This window comes from Coturnix japonica, chromosome 24, assembly GCF_054131305.1.
Source record: "Coturnix japonica strain WE chromosome 24, WE-NBRP24, whole genome shotgun sequence".
NCBI classification, from domain to species: domain Eukaryota; kingdom Metazoa; phylum Chordata; class Aves; order Galliformes; family Phasianidae; genus Coturnix; species Coturnix japonica.
Window position 1 is genome coordinate 7,713,373 of NC_140686.1, and position 19,139 is coordinate 7,732,511.

A 19,139-nucleotide genomic window follows, 5' to 3' on the forward strand; every position below is an offset into this window, starting at 1 on the left:
TTCAAATGCATTAGATATTTAATGAGTGGAAATTTGGAAACAAGCTCAGTGCAAGGGGAGGCCCAGGTGCCAGAAGCACCAGGGGCAGAGAGTCCGCACAACATGGCCATGGCAGCCATGCCTCCAGCTGTATATCTGCCCTCTGTACACGCAGCACAGGGCTAGTCGGTCCTCTCTAAGGCTGATTTGGTGGGACTCACAGTACAGGAAAGCTGATGGTGAGCAGGAAGGACACAGGAAAAAATTTTAAAAAAATGATGGAAGAGGGGAAAACAACTCATGGAACACATTTTCTGAGAGATGAGATTGGCCCCAGTGCTCTCTCTCAGGTCTGCTTCAAACTTCACAGACTCTGGAGGTGTTTCTCCGGGACCATGGCAACAGATCTAGCAGGGGAAACACCGCCTGCCGCAGAAGCGGCTGCCAAAGCCAGAGAGGCCAAAGCCTCCAGAGGAGATGGGCACACCCTCAGAGCTGAGGATGCTGCCAACAGCAGCGGAGGTGGAGGATCCCACGGCGGTGTTCTGCGGGAAGGAGCTGAGGATGGGTCCGGGCAGGGTCACCACCACGGGAGAGGGCTGGATGACAACGTGGGAGTCCTGGCACTGCCTGACGCAGGGCTCATTGCAGCTGTTGGCCAGCGGGGTTGGGCCGCAGGGCTGGCATTGCAGGCGGGGCAGGCACTGGTCATAGCAGGACATGTCTGTTGTCTGGAGGGGCACCTGTTGGGACAGAGAGTTGGGAGATGAGAAGTAAGTGAGGAGCAGCCTGCCATCCCAGCAGGAGAGAGCCAAGGCACAGTGCTGACTAGGGATGTGTCAGGAAGCCCATGGTTTTCTCCTTCCATTTGACCCCATCCTGCAAAGAGTGACCAGGCACAGCTATGTCCTTGACTAGTTCATAGCTCAGGAGATAGCCCATGTAATGTCCAGCATCATGCCACACTGTCTGCCCCCTTCTATCTCTCGGCTACCTGCTTCCTCAAGATACAACCAAGGATAAAGGCACATGTACATGCAGACAAACCCAAGAGAAGTAGATGATGGTTGAAGTGCTTCAGACTCACCTTATTCTCAGGGAGATGAAGGCAAGAGGAGTGGATGACTGAGAGAGAGGAGACAGGCCTTCTTTTATACTGCTTGTGCACTGCCGCAGGCCCACAGTCACTGGTACACAGGCAGTAATTTTTCAAGAGACTCACCTCAAATGCAAATTATCCTTTCTAATGGTGCAGGCTGAGGTTTCAGTCTCCGTCAACACTGTCATTTCATTTCCTCGTTTCTGACCTTCCCAATTTGTCCACAGAGGCACCTTTCAAGTTCCAGGATGAAAGGCACAAGGAGTTTCCTTTCAGGAATACGTCAGTGCGGGTAGAAGACGTATTCTGTGCTTCAGGCATGGCTTGTGTGTCTTGGGAAATGTCAGGACCTTATTTGTAACCACCTTTGCAGCAAGGCAGGCATATCCTCGTGTCAGTGTGGCCTACTTCTGAATACCCTGGACATTCTTTGCCTGGGGACTCATTTTCATTGAGTCACAGAATCATAGAATCACCAAGATTGGAAAAGACCCACAGAATCACCCAGTCCAACCATCCACCTATCACCAATAGTTCTCACTAAACCATGTCCCTCAACACAACACACGAATGGTCCTTGAACACCTCCAGGGTCAGTGACTCCACTACCTCCCTAGGAAGCCCATTCCACTGCCTGACCACCCTTTCAGAGAAGTAGTATTTCCTAACATCCAGCCTGAACCTTCCCTGGCACAGTTTGAACTCATTCCCTCTAGTCCCATCACCAGTTACACAAGAGAAGAGGCCGACTCCCAGCTCACTACTGCCTCCCTTCAGGTAGCTATAGAGGGCTACCCCCGAGCCTCCCCTTTACCAGACTGAACAATCTCAGCTTCTTCAGCTGCTTCTCATAAGCCTGTGCTCCAGTCCCCTCACCAGCTTTGTTACCCTTCTTTGATCCAGGGCCTTGATGTCTTTCTTGCAGAGAGGGTCCCAAAACTGGACACAGTACTCAAGATGCGGCCTCACCAGTGCTGAGTACAGGGGGACAATTATTTCCCTGTTCCTTCTCCCTCGAGGTTTGTCTCTCAGGCTACTCCATGAGTCTGTTCATTCCCTGAAAAGCCAGGTGGGATGTTCTGCTGCTTGCAAACGTCTTCACCCACAGCTTATTGTTCTGGAAAGACATTTCCATGTTTACTTGGCATTGTCCACTCTTGTAACAGTCTCCAGGGACAGTAACAATCTCATACCATCAGCCGTTTTGTGGAAGGAGAGTATTGCCTTCCTGAGCCCTCTTATTACATAACAAGCACCATGGAATAAGGTCCCTCTTTTTGAGTTGACGTCTGAAACAGTGATTTGCTTCTCCTCCTCTATGGGATGGAATTACCTGGTGAGAGTGATGCTCAGGCCTGAAGAAAGCACACACAGCTGGGAGGAACCATGCCTGAAGTGTGGCTCGTGGCCAACGCAAAATTAGATTGTAAATTACCATGCACAGGGAGAATCTCCTCAGGAAGCTTGCAGTGGAATAAAGATATTATCTAGCACCTTTGCACCACAAGACAACTCCCTGTATGTTAGCAGGGCAGAGTGTTCTATTCATGCAGCAAGGATTCATTCTCTTTGATTGTATCTGGGGGAAATTTGCAAGCCTACGCCCTTCTTGTTCACTTCCATTTCATGACCATCCCCAGCCACCTGACAGTTCTGGGGCCCACCAGCCCTCGTTCATTTGTGGGGAGCTTTCTTGCCTCTTCAGCTGAGCTGTATTTCTTCTCCACACAAAGGAGCACTCATTCAGCCCATACTTCCACAGCTTCACTATGATCATCTCATGGAGGACAATGTCAAAAGACTTGCTGAACTCCAGCAAGAATGTATACAGTCCTCTTCCCACATCCTTCAGGATTGTTATTTCTTTGTGATGAATCATTTTCATCGACACATGGCTCTTCCATAGTGAATCCATGCTGAGTGCAATGCTGTAGATATTTTCATCCTCCACAAGCATGGAAATGGTTTCTAGGGTCTAGCTTTTTCAAGGATGCACTGTTATGTCTCCTACCAAGAAAATGACCTGAAGCCCCTGCTACTCTAGCTCCCTGCTTCCATCTTTTTGCTCTTCTTAAACAGGAGTAACATGCACATTCCCCCAGTTTTGGAGCACTTCTCCCAGTCACCACTCTTGATTAAGAGTGGACAGCTCCCTCAGCACTCATGGGTGCATCGCTTCATGGAACAAATAAGAGCAGTGTGTTACAACCATCCAGTTTTCTCAAGGTTTCCCTGACACAACAGTACATCTTGTTAGCTCCAGCTTTTCAGCCTGGCCTCTGAGCCATGGTATTTCTGAAAGCTACACTTGTTGAATAAGGAAGTGTCATGGTTTTGTAATGTTGCTGTCAATATTCCACATCATAACATCATGTGCAGTATGGATCATTAAAAATTTCACACTCCAGTTCTGTGGAATAACAACGTCCCAAATACTCAGCTCTCATAAGAAAACTACGTATCCCAGAGGACTTTGCAGTCAGAGATAAGTCATGGGAGGAGGACGTATATAATCTTGCTCCCAGGCTGGAGTTCTCTCTCTCAGAGTCTTGGGGAGTGGGAAGCGTTCCAGCCATGTTGCCTAGAGTTCACAGTAGGCCTCTCAGTTTTCGGGGATTCTCTCTCAGTTTTGTTCGAATTATTAGCCTCAATCATATTGTATTATATTGTGTTATCTTGTATTCTGATATCATATTTAGTAAAATAAGTTTTCCTCCTTAGATTGCCGCTGCTGTTCTCTCTTTCCATTCACCTTTTCCCTTCCCTTTCAGGCCTGGGACCCTATGGGGCAGCTGCCCTCTTTCACAGGCACAGGTAGATCTAGGTAACCCATGACAGAAAGAAACAAACAAGACAATCAGGACCTCAACATTTTTGCTGTCCCAAGTAATCAGGTCTCTTGTTCACTTCAGGAGAATTCCCACATACACTTTTATTTTCCAGTTATCATTGAGATCCATGTATAAGCCCTTCGTGTTGCCTTTGATGTGCTTTGACAGACTGAACTCTATCAGGCCTTTAGCTTTCTTCATTTGATTCCTGGCTGCACACACACTATGGCTGCATTCCTCTCACATTACCTGTCTGTGCTTCCATCCTCCAGAGGCTTCCTATTACTGTGCTTGAGTTTGGCCAACAGCATTTTCTTCTTCCTTTTCTGTTCGTTTTGGTGCTGTTGTCCTGGTGTAATCCTTAGGTTTCTCATACCAACACCTGAAAGAGGTCAGCCTGACAGAACTGGCATTTCAGAAATGAGGAATTGAAATGGATGAGCAGAGGGAAACAAAACCACAACCTGCACCACTGACCAGCATAATTTGCATCTGAGGTGAGTCTCTAGGAAAATTGCTGCTCACATGGAGTGACTGTTAGCCTGGAGTGATGTCCATGCAGTATAAAAGTCGGTCCATCTGCTCTCTCTCTCATCCACTCCTCTTGCCTCTGTCACCCCAGGATCAAGGTGAGTCTGAAGCCCTTTCATCACTCTGTCCTCCTCTGGGATTTCTCTATATTTACAAGTGCCTTTATCCTCTGTTGGGTCTTGGGAAGGCAGCTTGTGAGGGGAGAGGGAAGAGGGCAGCAGGTGTGGTGTCAACAGATGCTAGGTCTTGCCTGAGGTGTCTCCTGAACTATGGGCTAGACAGCACCTGTGACCACTGTGCCTGCTCACTCTTGGAGGGGCCAGATGTAAGGAGAAGACAACAGGATTCCTTACACAGGCTCCATATCTCCAGCCAGCACTGAGACTTGAAACTCACATGCTGGGAAGGCAGGCTGCTTCTTACTATACCCTCCTTTTGCTCCGCCCTTTCTCCCAACAGGTGCCCCTCCAGACACCAGACATGTCCTGCTACGACCAGTGCCTGCCTCGCCTGCAATGCCGGCCCTGCGGCCCGACCCCGCTGGCCAACAGCTGCAATGAGCCCTGCGTCAGGCAGTGCCAGGACTCCCACGTCGTCATCCAGCCCTCTCCCGTGGTGGTGACCCTGCCCGGACCCATCCTCAGCTCCTTCCCGCAGAACACCGCCGTGGGATCCTCCACCTCCGCTGCCGTTGGCAGCATCCTCAGCTCTGAGGGCGTGCCCATCTCCTCTGGAGGCTTTGGCCTCTCCGGCTTCGGCAGCCGCTTCTGCGGCAGGCGGTGTTTCCCCTGCTAAAGCTGCTGGCCGTGGTCCTGGAGGATTACCTCCCGGGGCCCAGAAGTTGGTAGTGGCCCTGAGAGGGAGCACTGGGAGCTTTTCAGAGGGAACAAGCAACACCAACACGTCTTGCAAAAAGATGGGGCCAGCATGGACTCTCAGAATGCAAGGCCATGTCTGCCATTCTCCTCTTCCACTCTCCTCTTTTCCTCCCGATGCCTTGTTTGTTACCTCTGCTCCTCTGGTCCATCAGACCTAGACAGCCAGCTGAGGGAGAGGCTGATGGCCTTTTTCCTCTGTGGAAGAATGTCAGATGGACAACTGCTGGGATATCCGCCATGACCACACAGTGCAGATGCTGTCCCTGCTGCTTTCTGCTTGGTTTCCTCCCCTCAGAGCAACTTTCTTTCCCTCTTTTGACTCAATAAAATTGTGGTGCATCTCAGTCTGTGCCTCTGCATCCCTTCCCTGCAAACACTCCATGTGCCAGCAGGATGTCTGCTGCTCTGGAGACTTCAGCAAGTATGTGTGACACATAGGGCCCATCACCTTTTCCCCATCAGTGGTAGTCTGGTACTGCTGACTCCCGTGGCAGAGCACTGTCACTCCCACATCTGAGCTGTGTCCACAAGTCCTGCAGTGTCTTTGACCAACAGGCCTAGTTATATTAGAATGAAGAGGAGTGGGTCAGCTATTCCCTTTGACCTCCTGTGTGTATTCCTGCTCTTGAATTCCAGGATCAATGTTGTGTCTTTAATGTCTTAAAACCAATCTGGGAGTTGTGTTCTTTTAGGTTGTAGTTATCACATAATGTCATAGAATCATAGAATCATTCAGTGTCCTGGGTTGAAAAGGATCATCTTGTTTCAAACTCCCTTTAGTTTCAAGTAATTCCCACTTGTTCTATCACTAAGCATTCTGAGAACTGTAGTCCTTGCCCAAGGCAGGTATAACCCTAACCATTTTCCCTAGTACATTTTTTCATATGTACTACACAAATTTTATCCCCTTCTACAGTACAAAAGAGACTGGATTGCGCAAGGCCATCTTGATTTACAGATCCCCAAGTACTGATTAATCCAGTGGCTTCTGCTAGATATTTATCCTGATGCTTGAATGTTCCAACACACATTGCTTTCCACAGAGTTTTTAACTATCTATTGTGTCTTTCAAATTTTCTGGAAGCTGGTGCAGGACTGGGAATATGATCACAGAATCAAAGAATCATAGAATAATAGAATTACAGAATCATTTAATGTTTTTTATTGGAAGGGACTTTTAAAATTATCTAGTTCCAGCCCTCCTACTATAGGCAGGGACATCGCCATATTTATATTTTTTCTACCACTTTTCATACCAGAGAGGTTTCATTCACTTGGACTGCTTAATTGCAGCATGTTTCACGTTCATGAATAATTTGCATAATAGTGTCATCCACGATTAAGTTCACCCCTTGATCTCAAGCCCATTTATATGTTGCACCTCTTCTTTGGTGACCTGAGCCTATTGAGCTTCAAATAACTCACTGTCATATTGTTAGTATAAATCTATCTGAGCCATATGTGGATTGATGAGCCATCTGTGCCATATGCATCTGGATGAGGAGCTATGAGATATGGTTTAGTAGCTTGTGGTGGCAATGTTAAGGGAGGATGGTTGGACTAGATGATCTTGCAGGTCCTTTCCAACCTTGTGATTCTATGATTCTATGATTCTATATCAATTCTAGAGGCCCCACCTACCTGCTAATTGCCTTTATGTTCAGCGTCCTGGCTCCTGAGTACATGAACATCTACATAATGCACCTTGATGGCCATATTCACTACTTGGGTAGCGATGTTTTTTTTACAATTCATCAGTCCCAATTTTTTTTTTTTGCTTCCGTGCTACCAGTTGCTTTGATTTCACTGGAGCACAAGTCATATGAGGAGTAGCTGTAGGAACTGGGATTGTTTAGACTGGAGAATAATAGGCTCAGGGGATACTTTGTTTTCTACAGGTACCTGAAAGGATGTTGCAGTGATATGGGGATTGGCCTCTTCTCCCACATAACTAGAGATGATACTAGAGGGAATGGCCTCAAGTTGTGCCAGGAGAGATTCAGGTTGGAAGTTAGGAAAATCTTATTCTTTGAAAGAGTGGTTGGGCGCTGGAACAGGCTTACTGGGGAGCGGGTGGAGTCACTATCCCTGATGTTGTTCAAGCAACATTTAAATGTTGTACTAAGGAACATGTTTTATTGGGAAATATTGGTAGGTCGATGGCTGAACTGGATGATCTTGGATGTCTTTTCCAACCTTGGTGATTCTATGATTCTGAGATTCATTGTCCACTTCTCTTATATGGAAACATCTAGATCCAGTTGAACATCCTTCACCTCTGCAAATTGTCTCAATTCTCCTTCTCCTTAGGTGGCCTTTGTAACATGCTGCATAGGGCTTCACACAAAAGCCCTCCATCTCCAATAATTCCCCACAATGAGATAGGACGCATCAGTGAACAAGGCATGTTTATTTCCATTTATTTATAATCTGATATATGGTGGGGCCTCTTCAGCAGGCATTACTTCCCCCCAGTGATATTTCAAAATTTTTATCTTCAGGCCAGTTCACGATCAAATCTAAAATTCCTGAGTGACTGGGATTTCCTATCTGGGCCTGCTGTGTAATCAGTACAGTCCACTTACTCCAAGTATCATCAGTAGCATGGTGTGTGGAAGGGACCTTCCCTTTAAACATCAAATTTAGTACTGGTAGTCAAAGTGTTAAAAGGAGCTGCACTTCAGTACCTATCACTTATGAAGTAGCATGATATCCCTCATATTCTGCTATTATGTTCTTTTCAATTGAAGAGTAGCACTCTTTAGATCCTCTGTATCCTTGATGCCCAAACCCAAGGGGTCGATCTCCAGCCTCCCCTACTTTCTTTTGCCAAAAGCTCCAGGTTGGGTCATTCCAGCTGGCTGCAGTATAGAACAAGTTTTTTACATCGTGTTCTGTATGGGCTGGTCCCAGAACTACTGCACGGGCTATCTCCTGTTTCATTGTCTCAAAACTTGTTTCTGTTCATGGCACCATACAAAAGTGATCTTTCTTGTTACTTGATGGAGAAGGCTCACAATGAGACTGTAATCTGGGACATGCATTCTTCAGAAACCCACTGCACTTAGATAATATTTCTTTCTTACTAGTAGGCAGGGATGTAGTAGTGATTTTGTTGATCACATCCATAAGGATGTGACAACGTTCATCTTGCCATTTTGTTCCCAGGAACTGGATTTCCTGGACAGGTGCCTTGGCTTCACTTAATAGTGAAACCAACTTGCAGAAGGGTTTGGATTATTTTTAATTCTTTCTCCAAAACTTCTTCTGCTATATTGCTCCACATGACAATTCACAGAATCACAGAATCACAGAATTATCAAGGTTGGAAAAGACCTAGAAGATCATCTAGTCCAACCATTACCAATACTTCCCAGTTAAATCATATTCATCAATACAACATCCAAACGTTTCTTGAACACTCCCATGGTCGGTGACTCCACCACCTCCCCGGGCAGTGCATTCCAATGCCTGACTACCCTTTCCGAGAAGTAATACTTCCTAACGTTCAGCCTGAATCTCCCCTGGTGCAACTTAAAACCATTCCCTCTAGTTCTATCATCGATTACATGAGTGTGCCCCGGTGGCGCAAGTGGTAGGAATGCCGCATTGCAACACCGGAGACCCTGGGTTTGAATCCCCCCTGTGGTGCAAGTGGTAGAAGTGCCACTCTGCTACACAGGAGGCTCAAATCCCGGGGGGTTAGACTCAATGATCTCTAAGGTCCCTTCCAACCCGCACGAGACTGTGAGACTATGAGACTATGAGAAGAGGCCAACCCCCAGCTCACTACAACCTCCCTTCAGGAAGTTATAGAGAGCAATAAGGTCTCCCCTGAGCCTCCTCTTCTCCAGGCTGAACAATCCTAGCTCCCTCAGCCTCTCCTCATAAGGCCTGTGCTCCAGAACCCTCACCACCTTTGTAGCCCTCCTCTGAACATGTTCCAGGGCCTCAATGTCTTTCTTGCAGTGAGGGGCCCAAAACTGAACACAGCACTCGAGGTGCGGCCGCACCAATGCCGAGTACAGGGGGACAACAACCTCCGTGTTCCTGCTAGTAACACTGTTTTTGATGCAAGCCAGGATGCCATTGGCTTTCTTGGCCATCCGGGCAGACTGTCGGCTCATGTTCAGCCGAGCACCAATCAATAATCCCAGGTCCGTTTCCTCCACACAATCCTCCAGCCACTCCACCCCAAGCCTATAGCACCGCCTGGGGTTGTTGTGGCCAAAGTGCAGGACCCGGCATTTGGTCTTGTTGAACTTCATCCCATTGGCTTCAGCCCAGCTCTCCAGCCTATCCAGATCCCTCTGCAGAGCCTCGCTACCCTCAGGCAGATCGACACTCCCTGCCAATTTGGTGTCATCTGCAAACTTACTGAGGGTGCACTCAATGCCCTCATCCAAGTCATCAATAAAGATGTTGAAGAGGACAGGCCCCAGCACCGACCCCTGAGAAACACCACTCATGACTGGTCTCCAACTGGATTTAACTCCATTTACCACCACTCTCTGGGCCCAGCCCTCCAGCCAGCTCCTTACCCAGCCGAGAGTGTATCCATCCATGGGCTGCCAGCTATTGCAGTAGAATAACATGGGAGACAGTGTCGAAGACTTTGCTGAAGTCTAAGTAGACCACATCAACAGCCTTTCCTTCATCCATCAGACGGGTCACAGGATTGTAGAAGGAGATCAGATTGGTCAAGCAGGACCTGCCCTTCATGAACCCATGCTGTCTAGGTCTGATCTCTTGTTCATCCCACACCTGCCACGTGATCTCCCTCAAGACAATCCGTTCCATTACCTTCCCTGGCACCGAGGTCAGGCTAACAGGCCTGTAGTTCCCTGGATCCTCCTTACAGCCTTTCTTGTAAATGGAAGTCACATTGGCAAGCCTCCAGTCTTCCGGGACCTCACCCGTTAACAGGGAGCTCTGAAAGATAACAGAAAGCTGCTCAGCGATCACCTCCACCAGTTCCTTCAGCACTCTCGGGTGAATCTCATCCGGACCCATGTACTTGTGACAGTCCAGTTGGAGTAGTAATTCCCTGACCTCTTCTTCAAGAATCACAGGGGGTTCAGTCTGCTCCCCAGCCGAGACTACCAAGTCAGAGCACGGGGAGCCCTGGGAATAACCAAGATGACTTTTAAAGACAGAAGAAGGCATTCAGAACCTCTGCCTTTTCCTTATCCTCTGTGATCATGTTCCCAGCCTCATCCAGTAAAGAATGGAGATTCCCCTTTGTCCTCCTCTTACAGTTGATGTGTTTGTAAAAGAGTTTCTTGCTTGTTTTCACCCCAGCGCCCAGCTTAGATTCAAGCTGGGCTTTTGCCTCTCTGATTTTCCCTCTACACATCTTGACAGCCTCTTTGCAGTCATTCTGAGTTGCTCTTCCCTCCTTCCAGAGGTGGTAGATTCTCTTCTTCTCCTGCAACCTTAAGAACAGTTCCCTATTCATCCACACCGGTCTTCTTCCCCGCCGGCTCATTTTGTGGCTCAGGGGGACTGCCTGCTCCTGCACCTTCAAGACTTCCTTCTTTAAGAGCAACCAGCCATCTTGGACCCCTTTGTTCGCTATTACTGAACGCCAGGGGGCTGCCCCTACTGGTCTTCTGAACAAATAAAAGTCTGCCCTCCAGAAGTCTAAGGTGGCAGTTTTGCTATTCTCCCTCCATGCTTCACCTAGAATCAAGAACTCTACCATTTCATGATCACTCTGACCAAGACAGCCTCCAACCTCCACATCTCCCACCAGACCTTCCCTGTTTGTGAACAGCAGGTCTAGCGGGGCAGCTCCTCTCGTGGGCTCTCTCACCAGCTGCATTAGGAAGCTATCCTCTATGCATTCCAGGAACCTCCTAGACTGCTCCTTCTCAGCCATGTCATACTCCCAGCATATGTCAGGGAAGTTAAAGTCACTCCAACCCCTCCAATTCTGTGATTCTGTGATTGATATCATATTGTATCAAGGCTCTTCCCAACTCCTCTTCAATAAAAACCTGTATGTTGGTGGAAGGAAAGCTGTGGGAGGAGACATCACCAGGACAGCTGACCCCAAGAGACCCAAGGAATATTCTAGACCATATGACATTACATTCAGCAAGAAAAGATGAGAGGAGGGGAGGGGAGGGGAGGGGAGAGGAGGGGAGGGGAGGGGAGGGGAGGGGAGGGGAGGGGAGGGGAGGGGAGGGGAGGGAGGGAAGGGAAGGGAAGGGAAGGGAAGGGAAGGGAAGGGAAGGGAAGGGAAGGGAAGGGAAGGGAAGGGAAGGGAAGGGAAGGGAAGGGAAGGGAAGGGAAGGGAAGGGAAGGGAAGGGAAGGGAAGGGAAGGGAAGGGAAGGGAAGGGAAGGGAAGGGAAGGGAAGGGAAGGGAAGGGAAGGGAAGGGAAGGGAAGGGAAGGGAAGGGAAGGGAAGGGAAGGGAAGGGAAGGGAAGGGAAGGGAAGGGAAGGGAAGGGAAGGGAAGGGAAGGGAAGGGAAGGGAAGGGAAGGGAAGGGAAGGGAAGGGAAGGAGGACCAGGGAGTCTCATTGTGAAAATATCCATCCTCCCAGACGTCTATGACTGTGGACTTCCTGCATCCCAAGACACGACTGAATATCACTTGGTGATGGGAAGTAGACAAAGCTTGTTTTCTCTCCCTGTACTTCTATGCAGCCTCTGCTTGTTTTCCTTTTTTCACTCTCATTTAATTATCATCATCCTATCTCAACCCATTAATCCTTTCCTTCTATCAGTTTTTCCTAGTCCCTTGATCCTTTCAAGAGAGAGTGAGAGAGCAGCACTGTGGAAATACAAGAAGGACTGTATGGAGCAGCAGCTGTGGAGCAAGATAAACAACATGAGAACGAAGGACACCTCTAGAGGAAGAAAGAACAGCTTGTGGCTCTGATTGGATAAGTGCCCACATGAACAGTTGAAGAAATGCTTGTGGATGTTCTGCTGACGTGTAAAGGAGAATGGGAAAGCTGAGAAAACTTGTGAAGGTATGTAAGTAATGTGAGAACTTGTAATAAACTATACGGATCATTCACATCAGAGTCCGTGCATCAGACACAGCACAGCGTAGTCAAAATTTGTTGGCAATCATTCTGAACCCACCACAATGGGCAGAAGACTATGATGAGACAAAGCATTAAAGGCCAACCTGAATTAAATCTAGGAGTTCTGCAGGCCACGTCAAATTGTGCACAACATTTAAATGGGGGAGAGACAGGTTGGCTGAGCATCAGTCTCATGTTAGGATCTGCAAAGTGTTTTTCACATTCCTACCTTATCTCAGTTACATTTCCCTTCTCGTCTTACAGTGTACTTATATCAACATGTGAATTCTTCTCACTCTTCCACTTCCTAGTAACTTCTGAAAATGACAGTGGGTGGGAAGAAACCAAGAAAATGGTTAATACTTCTGTGCATGCAAGGGTCATTGTGTTCAATATAGAGCCATTCAGAAGATCTCCAAGGAAGTGATTATGTGATGGATGCTCTAATTAGAACCATTTTCACATGTGAGTTCTCATTTCTCCTAGCCCTACTGTAATTTCTATATCACAGAAGGTGAGGAATTACCAAGACTCTGGAGGGATCTTATTTGGGTAACGGGGACAATGCACTGGCTTATAGGGCCATTCTGGAGCTCTACAAGGAAGTGCAGCGTCCATCAGCAAAGGCTTCAGAGACACTTGCAGACATGGAACGGGAGCTGCTGAATAGCCACAGGAAGCAGCTGGCCACCATCACACAGGTTCTGCCAGTACCCACTTGACAGCTGGCTTGATGCTGCAATGACCTCAGGGCTGATACAGCTTCTCTACCCTAAACAGCATAGACCCAAAAGAAGAATCAATCTAAAGATATCCCCTCCCTAAAAAAATGTGACTCCATTTGAAATGGAAAAACAACAAAAACACAAAAAGCATCCTGGGATAGAAGAGCAGTTGTGTATCCAGGAGCTCAAGTGCTACGGCATTCTGAATCTGCTCACTTCTCAGATGACAGAATTTGGAATAATGTACTCAGTTGTGGACCCCTTCAAAAGGAAGACATCGAGCATGTAGAGCAAGTTCCGCAGTGCTCTCTCAACAGGAAGAGTTTTCCTCCCTGGAAGCTACAGCCTCCACCTTCCTTGTTACTGCTGAGATAATCAGAAAGGATTAAGAACTGCAAAATGAATCGTAGTCACTGAAAAACTACAGGTTTTTTTTCTACTGTGATAATCAGCCTCGTAGAGATTCACTGAAAACTCCTACTCACAACAATGAAAAACAAGAAAAAAAGCAGTGGTTGGTTCAAGTAAACACTCCTGAGCTGTCTTATGAACTGTTCAAAACAACACTCAGAACTACTTCCAAGAATAACCGTAACGTCTCACTCTCTAGATAACATGGCACAGCCAACATAGGAGAATGGAGAACACAGAGACAATGATTAAGATGCAGTCATATTTAATAAACAAAGAATACGGTGGTGGCTCATGCAGGAATCACCAGCAACAGATGACAGTAGGCAGTGTTTGAACCTGGTAGATGTATGGCTGTCTGTCCAGCAGCTCTTTCCACAGAGGGAGAAAGACAAGCAGGACCTGCCTACACGGACTTTGAGAGAATGGCTGCCCTGGAAAGCAGATGGTGAGCAGTAAGGACACAGGAAGGAAAAACAAGATGGAAAAGGGAAATATCAGTCATGGATCAGAGCTGTTGGTGTGATTGAGCTGGTTCCAGTGTTCTGTCTCAAGTCCCACAAAGACTTCGTGAATACTGGGGATTTTCCTCCAGGGCCACCAGCAGTAGCTTTAGCAGGGGAAGAACCTCCGGCTACTATAGCGGCTGCCTAAGCCAGAGAGGCCAAAGCCCCCAGAGGAGATAGGCACACCCTCAGAGCTGAGGATGCTGCCAACAGCAGCGGAGGTGGAGGATCCCACGGCGGTGTTCTGCGGGAAGGAGCTGAGGATGGGTCCGGGCAGGGTCACCACCACGGGAGAGGGCTGGATGAAGACATTGGAGTCCTGGCACTGCCTGAAGCAGGGCTCATTGCAGCTGTTGGCCAGCGGGGTTGGGCCGCAGGGCTGGCAGGGCAGGCGAGGCAGGCACTGGTCAAGGCAGGACATGTCTGCTGTTTAGAGGGGCACCTGTTGGGACAGAGGGCCAGGAGGACACAGAAGTGATGAGCAACAGCCTGCCATCCCAGCAGGAGAGAGTCAAGGCATTATTCTGGCTAAAGATACGGAGGCTCTGTGAGGAAGCCCCACTGCATAAAAACAGACCAGAATAGCCAGGCACAAACAGGTCAGTGCCTAGCCTACTGATCAGGAGACACCTCTGGCAAGAACCAGCATCTCTCCATGACACACGTGCTGCCCCTTTCCCACTAACAGAACTGCCTGATCTCCCAATGCACAACATAACATGGAGGCACTTGCACATGCAGAGAAATCCCAAAAGAAGAAGAGGTTGTGAAAGGGCTGTGGACTCACCTTCTTCCCAGGGAGATGGAGGCAAGTGGAGTGGATGACTGAGTGAGAAGTTGGACCTGCTTTTATACGAATCCAACACTGCCCCAAGCCCACGGTTACTGTATGCAGACTGTAATTATCCATGAGACTCACCTCTAATGCAAATTTTCACTCCTAATGGCACAGGTTGGGTTTTTGATTTCTGTCAACTGTGACATTTCATTTCCTTCTTTCTGACCTTCACAAATTGGCTGTGGAGACATCTTTCATGTTCCACAATGAGAAGTACAAAGAGTTTCCCTGCAGAAACACCTCACTATGCTTAGAAAGACGCATCCAAAGTGCTGGAGGGATTCTGCGCTGCAGGCACAGCACGCGTATGAGGGGAAATGACATGACCTTATTTGTAACAATCTTATCAGCAAGGAAGCCATATCCTCCTGTCAATGCAGCCATGTCCTGGACATTCAGAGTCTTCTTTTTCTGGAAACTCTTTTTTCCTCCTTGCTCATCTCTGTGAAAAGGAAGGTGGACAGTTCTGCTGCTTTCAAATGCCTTTGCACACAAAGGCAATTGTTCTGGGAACATGTTTGAATGTTTGATTGACTGATGATGCCCCTCGTAACAGGGTCTGGGGTCATCAACCAACCCATGCCATCAGCTATTTGATGCAAGTACAACATACTTTTCCTGAGCCCTGTAATTACCTAAAAAGCCCCATGGAATCTGGTCTCTACAGTAGATGGCTGTGCTGGTTTTGTGGACAGAGCACAGGTAACCCTCTTCTCAGGGAAGGATTCTCCATGTTTGTGTAGGATTCTTCCCAGTGTGGTCTTTAGTCCTACAAACTACACACCTTCTGGTGAGACACCTTATGCCAATACAGCGGCTCATGGCCAATCCAAAATTCGTTGTTTCAAAATTGCCATCTCTAAAGAGAGATCCTTCAGGATTCCTGGCTTCTATGGATATTTTCTTGCACTTTCAGAACATGTCCCAGCTGCCCCCATGTCTGCAGGGCAGGAAAGTGTTTTCTTCACACAGCAAGGATATCTTGCCTGCTTCTTGGTGTAAAGGGAGCAATCTTTTGACTATGTCCTTCTTGATCACTTCCAGTCCAAGAACATCCCCAGCTAGCCAGCAGCTTCAGGACCCAGCATTCCTTGCTCAATAGAAGAGTGGAAACATGGAGCCCCAACAAACCTGTTTTTTCACAAGGCTGAGGAAGCCACATTCAGACCATTCTTCAACAGCTTCACTTTGATCATCTCAATGAGGACAGTGTGAAATGCCTTACTGAACTCCAGCAAGAATATGTCCCGTTCTCTTCCCTGTCCACCAGGCTTTGTATTTCATTGCAGCTTAATCATACCTCAACTTCTTCACAGTAAATCTATGCTGATTACTGCATCTGATTCATTCACCCTTCATGTGCCAGGTAATGATTTTCAAGATACACTGCTACAGCAGCTCCATAAGACTGAGACGTACAGTCCTGTAGCTCCCTCACTCCTCCTTGGTCTTCATAATCAGGACTGCCATACACTTTTCTCCCAGAGTTTCGGACACTTCTCCCAGTCACTAACCTACACTTATTAAGAGTGAGCAGCTCCCTCAGCAATCATGGACACATCTCATCATGGGACAAATAAGCCTAATGAGTTACAAATACCCTGTTTGCTCAAGGTTTCCTTTCCTAAAGGTACAAACTGATACTCCAGTTTTTCATCCTGGCCTGTGAGCCATGGAGTTCCCATAGACCCCTCATGCTGGCTAAGAAGGAAATAGAGAAGACAATCAGGGCCTCAGCATTACAAAAGTCCAACTAAGCAGGTCTCCCGTTTCAATGGGGAGAACAATCACACATTCTTTTATTTTCTTTTAACCATCAAGAATCTTCTAGAAGCCTTTTTTGTTGCAATCTGTGTCGTTAGCCATCTGTAGAAATTATGGTTATTTTTCTCTCAGATTACATATCTTTGCTACCATCCCACAGAGGCTTCAAAATCTTGAGACAGTTTTTGGCCAGCAGTGTTTTGTTCCGCAGTGCAGACCTCCTGACTCTTTCACCTGATGGCCTCTTTCTCAGGATACCTCTCTCATGAGCTTCCAGAAGGTGATCCTTGAGTATAAATCAGTTTCCTTGGGCTCCTCTTCCCTCCAGGAACTTATCGCAGAATATTCAACCAAGTAAATTCATGAAAAGGCCAAAGTCTGCTCTCCAGAAGTCAAAGGTTCTGAGCTTCCTGTGTTCACTTTACTGCTTTTAGGATACCAAATGCCAGAATTTCACAAACACTGAAGCCAGTGCTGCCTTTCAAATTCACTTTCAATATAAGCCCACACAACTCGGTGAGGACAGGGTACTAAAAAGCACTACTTCTCAGAGCTCCTCTATAATTTGGAGAAGGAAGCAAGTGTCAAATCAGACAATGTATCTCCTGGTTTGCAAATGCCCTGATGAGTTGTTGGTCCAGAAGATACCATAGCGCCTGGACAACTTGCTGCATACAGGCCAGGCAGTGTGGGAATAAAGAGGGAGGATGGAAGTAGACAGAATCTAGCACATGTGAAAGGAAAAGAAATCACAGGTGTATGGCATCAGATTTTAGAGCTGTGAGGAGATGCTTCCCATCTAACAAAAAAGAGTTGCCAACCATTACTTCAATCTCCAATACAAGCACTTGAAAAGAATTTACCCTGGAAAAATAGTCATGACAGAAATGAGGAAATGAAATGGCAGAGTTGACGGAACCTGTGTCAATAGGAAGGATTATTTGCATTTCAGGTGTGTCTCTTGGAAAATTAATGCCTGCTTAGAGTGACTGCAGGCCTGAGGCAGCATACAAGCAGTATAAAAGTGGGCCCATCTCCTCTCTCTCTCATCCACTCCTCTCGGCTCTGTCTCCCTGGGAACAAGGTGAGTCCACAGCCCTATCTCCAGCTCTGCTTCCTCCACAATTTTTGAGGTATCCTGTCAGAGAGGTTCCCTGAGCCACAGGCAAGGGAGGATACTGAATGTGCCAGTCTGCCATTGTCAGGGCCAGTGGCGAGATAGGGAAGGAGAAGATCATAGTCTAACTTATACAGCTTCCATATCTGCAGCCAACACTGTGCTTTGGCTCTCGCCTGCTGCTGCTCACTCTCCATTTCCTTTGCATCACCCTCTCTCACAACAGGTGCCCCTCCAGACACCAGACATGTCCTGCTACGACCAGTGCCTGCCTCGCCTGCCCTGCCAGCCCTGCGGCCCAACCCCGCTGGCCAACAGCTGCAATGAGTCCTGCGTCAGGCAGTGCCAGGACTCCAACGTCTTCATCCAGCCCTCTCCCGTGGTGGTGACCCTGCCCGGACCCATCCTCAGCTCCTTCCCGCAGAACACCGCCGTGGGATCCTCCACCTCCGCTGCTGTTGGCAGCATACTCAGCTCTGAGGGTGTGCCCATCTCCTCTGGAGGCTTTGGCCTCTCCGGCTTAGGCAGCCGCTACAGTAGCAGGAGGTTCTTCCCCTGCTAAAGCTGCTGGCATTGCCCTTGGACAAAAACCTCCCTGGACTAAGAAGTTGGTAGCAGTCCTGCAGAGGAGCACTGGAATCTTGTTTTTACAGGGTCCGAGCAATGCTAGCACCACTTGTAACGGAACAGATCTAGCATGAACTCTCAAGACGCCCTGTCCATGTTTGCCATTCCCCTCTTCTTCTCACTTCTTTTCTTCCTGATGCATTCTTTGTCAACCATGCCCTGTGGTCTGTTAAACACAGGAATCCAGACTAGGGAGAACATGATGGCCCATCTCCCTCTGTGGAAAATGCAGATGGACAGCTGGTGGGACATCCACCATGGCCATAGTGCCGACCCTATTCCTGGTTATTCCTGCATGTTGACTACCCTTTTGAATAATTCTCATTCCCTATTTTGACTCAATAAATTTGTGGTGCAGATGAATGGTCATGAAGTGTTCCTTTGTGTGGGCTTATCCTTAGGAAGATGGCCATCACAAGGCGGTGCTACACATGACTTTTATGCAAGCAACCTGGAATGTTATGTTGGCAGGAAAAAATAAAAAAAAAAAAAGAAGAAGAAAAGAGGAATCAAAAACAATACAGTTAGGGTTTCATCACAAAGGAATCTCATGACAGGGGAATGAAAGAGCTGCACTGCTCAATGAGCTATCAAAATGAAAGTAAAACTGGTGTAAGAAGAAGACACAAATATCAAATACACAAATCTGAAAGTACACCATACCAACAGCGACTGTAGGATTTTTCAAATCCAACCATAGGAAGAGAACCTCTCTATCATCCCACATACTTGCATCCCACATGTTGAGAAACTGTTGTAAACCTTGAAGAAAAAGGGTCTTCCTCCTTGCCTAT

General features: G+C 47.6%; 4 protein-coding genes across 4 annotated transcripts; 2 read left to right on the forward strand and 2 right to left on the reverse strand.

Moving 5' to 3' along the window:
- LOC146757266 (feather keratin 1-like) lies at window positions 1-725 on the reverse strand. Its single transcript, XM_085523670.1, has one exon. It carries the CDS (start codon window positions 699-701, stop codon window positions 387-389), a length of 315 nt encoding a protein of 104 aa, XP_085379796.1. The 5' UTR covers window positions 702-725; the 3' UTR covers window positions 1-386.
- A 3,908-nt stretch (window positions 726-4,633) lies between these two features.
- On the forward strand, window positions 4,634-5,662 carry LOC146757267 (feather keratin 1-like). Its single transcript, XM_085523671.1, has one exon. It carries the CDS (start codon window positions 4,837-4,839, stop codon window positions 5,233-5,235), a length of 399 nt encoding a protein of 132 aa, XP_085379797.1. The 5' UTR covers window positions 4,634-4,836; the 3' UTR covers window positions 5,236-5,662.
- An 8,085-nt stretch (window positions 5,663-13,747) lies between these two features.
- LOC107325002 (feather keratin 1-like) lies at window positions 13,748-14,801 on the reverse strand. Its single transcript, XM_015885438.3, has 2 exons — window positions 14,787-14,801; window positions 13,748-14,441 (listed from the first exon to the last, which is right to left on the reverse strand). Exon 2 carries the CDS (start codon window positions 14,418-14,420, stop codon window positions 14,106-14,108), a length of 315 nt encoding a protein of 104 aa, XP_015740924.1. The 5' UTR covers window positions 14,421-14,441; window positions 14,787-14,801; the 3' UTR covers window positions 13,748-14,105.
- A 3,147-nt stretch (window positions 14,802-17,948) lies between these two features.
- On the forward strand, window positions 17,949-18,702 carry LOC146757268 (feather keratin 3-like). The gene has a single exon (XM_085523672.1). The coding sequence runs from the start codon at window positions 17,966-17,968 to the stop codon at window positions 18,278-18,280; it is 315 nt and encodes a 104-aa protein (XP_085379798.1). The 5' UTR covers window positions 17,949-17,965; the 3' UTR covers window positions 18,281-18,702.
- Window positions 18,703-19,139: the final 437 nt, after the last annotated feature.